Source organism: Primulina eburnea, chromosome 3 (genome assembly GCF_022965805.1).
Source record: "Primulina eburnea isolate SZY01 chromosome 3, ASM2296580v1, whole genome shotgun sequence".
Taxonomy (NCBI): Eukaryota; Viridiplantae; Streptophyta; class Magnoliopsida; order Lamiales; family Gesneriaceae; genus Primulina; species Primulina eburnea.
The window spans coordinates 32,228,078-32,238,072 of NC_133103.1; the positions used below are offsets into that span (position 1 = coordinate 32,228,078).

Below are 9,995 nucleotides of genomic sequence, written 5' to 3' on the forward strand. Positions count from 1 at the left end.
ACGAATTAGTCACAATTACTTCACTTCATTCAACATTTTTCATTCCCATCACTTTAGAAAAATCATGAATAATATTTGCATTTTTTTATTTTGAAACCAAGCATGCAACATGTATTTTAAATGTCTTCCCTCAATCATAAAAATCAAATAGACATTTAAAAATCATAATTTAATCATGAACATTTTATAAACAATTAAAATTAATCATAATATAATAAAAACAGCATTTAGGGCACTGTCATGACGTTTACTAATTTCTAGGTGTAAAATGACCGTTTTACCCCTGAACGTAAAATTTCCCGTTTTGACTTTTTTCTTGATTTCTTGACTATAACATGTCCCAAATAATTATTTAAGCATACATGAATTTTCCCATATTTTTATTTAGCTTAAACAGTGTTCTAAAAAACGGTAGGCGGTAGGCGGGCGGTCACTTACCGCCTAGCGCCTAGTCGTTTAGGCGGGGCCTAGGCGGCCGCCTAGGCGGTTTTTTTTTTAAGCCCAAAACTCTTGTGATTTTCTATGCAATAATAAATTAATAATATTTAGTATATAGATATTAATACGTTCTTATATATTACTAATATTGGTCAATCACTATCATATGTTTGCTACAACCTTCGTATCATCCATGATACTTCAACATTTTTCCGACAAAATATATAGATATTAAGTCTAAACATCTATTTCTTCTTGTTCATCTCCATATTTTTCCAACACTTTTTCTGTATCAGATTCAAACTCAAAATCCATGGCGTCTTCCTCCTCTTCATCCGATACAAATTCTTCTTCGTGAAGCTCTCTTACATCTTCGACATTTGTCTCAGCATCTTCATCTCCACCATCAACAATCCATCCTTGTGCCATAGTTGCTTCAGTTGTAAGTAGCACATCTACTTCTTTTTCTTCTTGTCTTCTCCTCTTGTTGATGATCTTGGCATTAAATTGAACATAGACTAAATTGTTCAACCTTCCGGTATCTAGTCTATTTCTTTTTTTTGTATGAATCTGGATTAAAGAAAAATGTTAATATTGAATACTTATTTAAAATTTTAATAATAAATACAGAATAATTAATCAAGTGCTTACCCCCTCAAAAGTGCTCCAATTTCTCTCACAACCAGAAGAACTTGTAGTTAAAGAAAGAATTCTTTTAGCCATTTTTTGCAATTTGGGTACACCATTTCCATAAAGATGCCACCATCCAACTAAATAAACAAATGAAACAAGTCAACAACAATTAGAGAACAAAAAAAAACACAAGCAATAAAATTTATAAAATAAATTAAGTTCTTACCCGAATCATATTTCTCATCATTTTTTGTGCATCCCGCCTTAGCCAATGCTCTTCCAAATCCACCCTCTTTGTTGATATACTTCAAAAACTCCACATTTACTACCTCACTTTGGCTATCAATATCATCGGGGAAGAATGATTCAACACAAGTGAAAAATCCATTTGTGACCACTTCTTCACTTCCTATGCTTGGGTCATTGAAGGAGTAATAAGGGTTCAAGAGGTAGGCGGCCAAATGTAGTGGACTATCAAGCCGGTTACGACTTTTCTCATCAATAATATCAATAATGGGACGATAATGAAGCTCTTGATTTTTGAATGTCATTTTAATCTCATCTCTTGCTCTAAGTAATTCACCATACAAAAAACCCATAGATGGTTTCTTATCCCCATCAACAAGACGAAGCACCTTAACTAATGGAGCAAACACCTTCAAGCAAAAACTTACCCCGTTCCAAAAAGAGGCACTCAAAGCGGTATTGTATGACATCTTCCCTTTTACACTCTTTGAATGTTTGCATACATTCCACTCTTCACTAGCAACCATAGCTCTCAATTCATTTTTCTTCTCCATCAAGCTTTGCAAAGTTAGAAAAGCGGTTGCAAATCTTGTTACTCCTAGCCTCACAATGTCTCTTTTTTTGGTGAATTTCCTCATCATTGACAATGTCTTGTGATGTGCATAAATAAAGATGGTGAAACATTTCGCCTTCTCAATCACCCCTTTGAACTTAGATTGGTTTCCAATTCCTTGAAGCATAAGATTCAATGTGTGAGTTGCACAAGAAGTCCAAAATATATGTGGTCTCTTCTCCTTTAATAAATCTTTCGCCGCCATATTATTTGAAGCATTGTCCGTTACCACTTGAACTACACTTTGTGCTCCAACTTCTTCAATGCACTTGTCCACATATTCAAATATATAATTCCCGGTGTGTGCTTCATCTGATGCTTCCCTAGAAGAAAGGAAAGTTGTGCCTTCCTTACAATTAACACACAAATTCATGATACTTCTTCTTTTTCGGTCGGTCCAAGCATCAGTCAAAATTGAGCAACCATTCAAAATCCATTCTTCTTCTTGCTTTTTTAATAAACTTTTAGTTCTTTCTACCTCTTCTTTCAATAAGGGCTCCCTTAATAGGTATTGACTTGGAGGACAATAACCCGGACCAAATTGACCAACCGCTTCTACAAACCTCTTGAAGCTATCATTGTCAATGGCATGAAAAGGAATACCAGACTCATACACCCATCGAGATACATATTGGTGCACACTATGTGTCCTTTGCTTCCAAAGTGCATCAATAATATTTTTCTGTTGAGTCGTCTTCTTACTACCACTCAATGAAGAATCAAGGTTAATTTCAGATGCAAATCGGTCCATAGGTCCAAGATTAAGTGGTTTTCTTCTTGTCCTTAGACTTCCTTCTACTTCCTCATATTCATCAAGTAAAACTTCTTCTCTCACCATCATTTCATTTGTATTCTTTTGTTTCTTTTTTGTTCTTGCTTCTTCAATAGCATTCTTACACTTCACTTTATCCTCGTCCGAAGATTTTTTACACGGGGCAACATTTCCCTTGATATTGGCAATATGTTGTTTCATCCGATAAATTCCACCACTAGTAATTTTACCACACAACTTACATTTCAACTTATCCATATTTGTAGGATCCACCAAGTCCGCAAATTCCCATCCAACATCTTTCGAATTACGCTTCAAAGGGTTATCAATCTCCGTCCCCGGTATTGAATTAGATGCTTCAAAAGACATAGTACCCGCAATTTTCCTTCACAAATATCAATTCAAGACAAACAATAACATATAGTACCAACAACAAATATAATAGGTACATAAACCTGGATGTTTTCGCTATTTTGGTAAATAAAGAGTACCGCCTAATGGTTGTTTAACTCCTCCTAGATTAAGCACATCTAACATCATTGACTCTTAAAACATCACACTTCGGTGAACTACGACCGACAAATGTAAAATAACTAAACAAACAACTTATATCCACATGTTTCCGAACAACCTATGGGACAAAGCAGAAGAAACACATTTCCACCAGAAGAAACACATTTCCACCAACATAAAGAACACAAAATAGTTGGATGACAAAGATTTTCTAGGATTGACTAACCAAACAACTGTAATAATAAAAAGAAAATGAAGGGAGATGGGAATTGAAGAGACAATCTGGTTCTAACCAGCATAGACCTATTGAAAGAAACCAATATACACAAAGCTCGAGCTTAGGACAATTTACAAAGGAACAACACTCTACCTTCCGGCGGCGGTAGATGGGTGGCGGCAGGACTGCCGGCGGCGGTTGAAGACGTAAGCTGCGAAGGTGGGTCAGGTCTGGGTAATTTTTGTAGAATGGGATTGGGATGAGAGTGATCGCCTAATTTGAAATTTGTATCGCTGCTTGTCTCGTTTCATCCTCTCTTGGCCCATTTGCAAAAATTTAAAGGCCCAAAATATTTTTTAAAAACCCAATCCAGCGCCTAGGCGGCGTCAATCCCGCCTAGGCGGCGCCCGGGCCGCCTAGGCGGCCGCTTAATGCGGCGGCGCCCATCTCCTTCGCCCATCCAAAAATCGGGGCGGTTGCCCACCGCCTAGGCGCCGCCTAGGCGGTGCCAGGCGGCGCCTTTTAGAACACTGAGCTTAAATCGAGGACTTTTAAATTAATTTTCAAATAAGACGTATTAATGTGTTTTAATCCCGAATTATACATTGCCTTAATATAAAATTCCCAAATTGAAAACTTAGACTTATAATAATTATTTAAGCTTAAACCTAATATTTCATAATTTTATAAAGCATAAAAATATGCGTTTCAATTAACTCGTTAATTAGCGTTTCGTGCGGCGACTAAATCCCGAATATATCCAAAACTCGTTATTTTCATCCAAAATTTTTAACATAACCTTTTTATGATTTATTCTACCATTCCAAGTCACGCGCCACACCCGTGGACCCATGGATTCAATTTTAGACTTTCAATTTTCATTTTGACACCCTACCGAACACATCGAGCCATCTCCTAATTTACTCGAGCCACGCCCGAGCCACCTTGAGCCAACACCTAGCCAACTCACCTAGGGACCTTACTGACCAAGCCCAGCCCAAAAAACAACCCCTGGCCTGCTAAAAACCTTCCTGAAACTTGACCCAAAATCTGTACATGTGTGTGTGAGTTTCATAGTTGCTCTAGGACTCCTAGTTATCCTAGGACTCTACCAGCTGAGCCACTACCGAGCCCAGCACACCCTAACCATCCTGGACCATGCCAGACCAACCCAAGCCCTGGACCGCGCGCCCGAAGCACCTGAACCAGAAAACTGCCTGCACGCTAGTGTTTCCCTTGCGCCTTCCCCCTTCCAGTCGAGCCAGCGGCTAACTACTCCACTCCACTCCAGCCCCTGCCCCAACCCCTGCCCATGACCCTGGGACCCTGATGAACCTACCGTGAGCCCCCAAGCCCCAGCAGCGAGCCCCTTGGCCGCTGCTGTACTCCACCAGCACGCGAGGAGTCCTTGCTTTAAAGGACTCCTCCTAGGCTGCAACCGAGGAGTCCTAGCCATGCTAGAACCCTTACTGACCCTGACCCACATCCAGCACAAGCCCCCCTCGAGCCCTGGTCGAACCCCTAAGCCCCATGCATAGTATATCACACAATCCATGACCCTATGTTCTTCACTTGTATTCTTTCCTACGGTTCCAGCTGTCTTTTTCCATTAAATTACTCATGTTTTGAACATAATTCTATCATATTTTATCGTGTTTTTTAAATTTAAAATGGATTGGCCGACCGGCATCGTTAGCTTGGAAGGGTAGGGGTTATAGTCGACGTCGATTCATGGCAGGTGTCCGTTGGTTTCAAAAACGATTTCAAAACAAGCGTAAAATCGATAAAACTTTGAAAATACGTAACGTACAGTAAAATAATCAAACACCATTATTTTTCATGCATAACACAATTAAATAAATACTATGATGTGACGAATGATTAAAAAGAGAATTATGGCGTGCCTTTGCGTTATATACGTACGAAAAATCGTTTATGTCGAAGAACGATGAGGAGGAGGGCTTAGGCTTGTGATCCCTCGAAAGCTTCGAATTTCCTCCCAAGCTTTGTTGGTGTGAGTTGTCGTGTATAAGGGAGAGGTTTTCAGAAAAAGTGGCGTGAAGTAAGTTGGTTTAGGGTGGGGTTTAACACTTTAAATAGCTAATTAATCACTAATTATGCTTAGGCCCATTAACTATGATAATTAAGCCCATTAGTGCTTAATTAAAATATTAAAAATAAATTTTTTAGTAAAATTTGTGAATTTATTAGCCGGGTTGCCAAAACGTTCGAGTTTTTGTTAAAAATCCAACACCGATAAAAATTACGTTCCAGCGTATAAAATCACCTCGAAACCCATTATTTTAAAAAAATATGAAAAACCATCAACTTTATTTTAAATAATTAAAAATAATTATTTAATAAAAACATTTTACGTTTTCAGCCCTCGGTCTCCGTTCCTCGATCGTCACTGGAATAACCTTTAAAAAATATATTTTTTATACAACAATGTAGAAAAATATATTTTAAACATGTCAATATGCACCACATAAATAGTTAATGCAATTAGAACAATTAATTCAAATACAAAAGAATTTAATAATTGCATGCACGTGGTTTGCGTGGACCTTAAAATTTTCGGGGTGTTACAATCTCCCCCCTTAAATTGAATTTCGTCCTCGAAATTATCTTATCCTTAATAACCCAAAGTTTACATTCAGTTCTAGAATCCAAAAAAATCCACTCTTCCGCTGCGCTACTCTGATAAAACTTAAGTTCTAGAATGTCCTTACGTCTCCTTGATCCCAATTAAATTTTCCTTGTAAATCCTTATTTTCGAATAGCAACTTAAAAATACCAATAATAACTTAGTACTATTACTATTATAACCTCGAATTTCAACTTTTCTTACAATTCCCAATAAAAATATGGATGACCATACTTATCATATATTACTTTTCTTATTTTATACCCAAAATATTCATCAACTTATCAAATTTCAATCTTAAATCCCAAACGCATCCGCTAACGCTTAGATTTTCAAGCCTAATATTGATTCAATCTTAAAAATCCTTTATTAACATTCCTTATCACATTATAACTAAAATATCTCAAGGTTCCAATAGTCTAAATCATCAAAATTCTTATCATTTAACCCATTCAATTATCGCTTATTGCTAAACTAGTCCCCAAATTATTTAATAATTGCAAAATAAATTCTTAATTTCCTCAAAAATTATCCTAATTGGTCCTTAATTTAAAAAAAATTCAACAATTAAACCATAAGTTTTTTGACATTCTTATTTTCCTTCAATTGGTTTCTCATAAGATAATTTCAAAAATTTTAAACTTATTAACCCAAAATCAATTCTCATAATCAATCTTACCTTTCATCAAAATTTAAAATCCCAATTTATATATTTTCTTACTCTCAAGTCGTTGCAAATCCTTAAACCATTATTCCTTACGTCTAATTCCCAAAAATTAATTCGACTAGTACCCATGAATCATAAATATTTTTTTTTAGAAAATCTACGTGTCCAATAAAACATTCATAATATTCACGATTAACTTATAGCCCAAAAAGTAGAACGTCAATACTAAAACCCAAAAATCAACATAATCCAATTCTACTACGAAGCCAACATGCATTGAAATCAAATAATTTATTATTTCATATCGTATCACGTATAGAAATCATGAAGCATATAATTTTTTAGCATAACAAAGTCATGCAACCTTAAACATAACGTCATACTGAATCATCTAAAACATGTAAATACTTACAACTTTAGGCTTGACGACTGATCTTTTCGGCGCTGATGGTGGCACAACCCTTTACAGGAACCATGGCTCTGATACCAACTGAAACGTCTGCCCTTTTTATTGCTTTAAAAATACTATTTTTTTTAAACACTCGATTTTCGTCCATGACATATAACACATGAAAATGTTTTTATAAAATATTTTACCCCTTTACAATAAAATACCAACCAACTAGCATTTTAAAAATCAAGTGCAATAGTCATAAATGAAATCGTAACTGTTTACCGAACCTAAAAAGCAATAAGTTTGAAAAGTATAGCCCATACTAAACCTCTCAAAAATCTCTCAAAAAAAACCTAAATAAATAGTCTTAAAATCTCTAACATAAATCACGAGTCATAATCGTAAATGCGGAAAGATAGAAGCGCTGTTCCTCGGGTTGTGTGCACCTTCGACCAGTCAAATTATCCGTCAAGACCTCCTCATACCCACCTGCATTCATCACACCTAGTGAGTCTAAAGACTCAACACACCATAATCTTGCTAACGAATAATACATGTAACATCGCACGCAACAGTGAAAATACTTTTAGGTAAAAATAACATTTCATGATATGCACAAATAAACCTTAACATTTTTCCTTATCATGACATAAAACATTTTAACATGATCATAAACTTTTTCCTTTTTCCTTTGTTGAATTCAGATCGTTATTTGTGATTTTCCTCAAACCTCAAAAGTCGAAGGATCCTGAAACGTCTGCTTTTTTTATTGCTTTAAAAGTACTAGGAAATTATATTTTTTGTCTAAGATTTTCGAAACTCACAAAAATATTTTTATAAAATACTTTCCCATTTTTGAAATAAACGTCAACCAACTAGTATAAAAAAAATCAAGTGAAATAGTCATAAAATAAAATTCGTATACTGTTTTACCCAAACCTAAAAAGCAATAATTTGAAAAGTAAAGCCTACACTAAACCTCTCAAAAATCTCTCAAAAACATAAGTAAATATTCTAAAAATCTTTAATTTAAAATCATGAATCATAAAACGTAATGCGGAAAATAGTAGCACTGGTCCTCGGGTTGTGTGTACCGACAGCCCAGCAGAATCATCTGTCAAGACCTCCATCATACCCACATGCATCCATCACACCTAGTGAGTTTAAAGACTCAACACGCCATCATCTTTATATCAAATAATATATATAAAACAACATGCAACAGTGAAAATATTTGTAAGTAAAAATAACTTTTCATGACATGCAAACATAAATCTTAGCTTTTTCCTTAACATGACATAAAATCCTTTATCATAACCATTTTCTTTTTTCTGTTGTTGAATTCAGATCGTTAATTGTGACTTTCCTCAACATGACATGACATGAAAATCGATGGATCCATCTACATGAAACTGCAGTACTGGGCAGCGGGGACATCAGCGACACTCTCACCGGTCAACTGAGCCTTGGCCTATCATGATCGAATAGAAATACGATCGTCGGGGCTCCCTCTGGGGCCTTCTCCCATAAATGGGCTACCTCTGGGGCATTCTCCTCTCACGATATTCCCATTCTTCCTCAAACCTCATAACCTCATAACCTCATATTCGCAATAATGGAGACACGATCGTCGGGCTCCCACTGGGACCAACACCCTCACGAAATCGCCATCATTAATGAATTAGTCACAATCACTTCACTTCCTTCAACATTTTCATTCACATCACTTTATAAAAATCATGAATAACATAACATTTTTCATTTTTGAAACCAAGCATGCAACATGTATTTTAAATGTCTTCCTTAAATCATAAAAAGTCCTTAAACACTTAAAAATCATATTTTAATCATGAAAAATTCATAAACATTTAAAAAATATCATATTTTCATATAAACAGAATTTAGGACACTGCCGTGACCTTTACAAACTTCTAGGTGTAAAAAGATTGTTTTACCCCTGGACGTGACATTTTATGTTTTTGATATTTACTTGATTTCTTGACTCTAACATGTCCCAAATAATTATTTAAGTTTAAATTAAAATTTCCATGATTTTATTTAGCTTAAAAACTAGACTTTTAAATTAATATTTAATTAATCGTTTCGACGGTGTTTTAATCCCGAAAAATCTCAAGCTTTAAAATAAAATTCCTAAATTCATAATTTAGTCCTTTTTATATTATTTTAGCCCTTATAGACCACGACTCGACCCCCGTGAGCCGTTTTCCAATTTTTCTTTATTTAAAAACCCTAATTGACACATAAACTTCGACCCCGAGCCAACTTCTGATTTTCACGAGTTACCCCCGAGCCATGTCGAGCCAAAACTTGCCCAACTTCCCAAAGTACCCTACTGGACCCTAAGTTTGCCAAGACATCACCCCAAACCATTAAAACGAAGGTCCCCAATACACCCCTATTCTAGCCGAGAGTTTCCATGTGCTTGGGCTCTATGTTTTGGTGTCTAGACCCTAAGCCGAGGCCTAGCCCCTGAAACAACATTTTGTTCACCTCCTTAGGACCCTAGTGAAACACCCTTGCCCAGACCGTGCCCCCACAACGAGCCCTGATTCTCTGCAGCCGCGCGAAGACAGCCACCGCTGTGGGCTGTTATTCTCGGGTAGAGTCCTAGCTCAGCTAGGACTCTTTCCCAGCCCTTAGCGTGAGTCCTAGCTTGTCTAGGACTCTCCTCCTGGCCCTGACGTGTCCTAGCCGTGCCCTGGCCCAAGCCAAGACCAAGCCCGACCCCCTTTTCCTAGAACCCGAACACCCCAAACGCCCCTTGACAGCAGTTCATACGTCTTCTGCTGTTTCTTCGTTTCTGCCAAAAGTTGAGCGTGTGTGTGTGACTCTAT

At 36.6% G+C, this 9,995-nt stretch overlaps 1 protein-coding gene across 1 annotated transcript; it reads right to left on the reverse strand.

The window, feature by feature from the left end:
• Positions 1 to 397: 397 nt before the first annotated feature.
• LOC140827265 (uncharacterized) lies at positions 398 to 3,117 on the reverse strand. Its single transcript, XM_073189905.1, has 3 exons — positions 1,298 to 3,117; positions 1,090 to 1,208; positions 398 to 1,008 (listed from the first exon to the last, which is right to left on the reverse strand). Exons 1-3 carry the CDS (start codon positions 3,069 to 3,071, stop codon positions 676 to 678), a joined length of 2,226 nt encoding a protein of 741 aa, XP_073046006.1. The 5' UTR covers positions 3,072 to 3,117; the 3' UTR covers positions 398 to 675.
• Between the last annotated feature and the right edge of the window lie 6,878 nt (positions 3,118 to 9,995).

Coding starts and splice junctions, on each gene's coding strand:
- LOC140827265 (XM_073189905.1), bottom strand. CDS start 3,071: ATGTCTTTTGAAGCATCTAATTCAATACCGGGGACGGAGATTGATAAC. Junction 1,209..1,297: donor TGATGAGAAATATGATTCGG/GTAAGAACTTAA, acceptor TTGTTTATTTAG/TTGGATGGTGGCATCTTTAT. Junction 1,009..1,089: donor ATTGGAGCACTTTTGAGGGG/GTAAGCACTTGA, acceptor TCTTTAATCCAG/ATTCATACAAAAAAAAGAAA.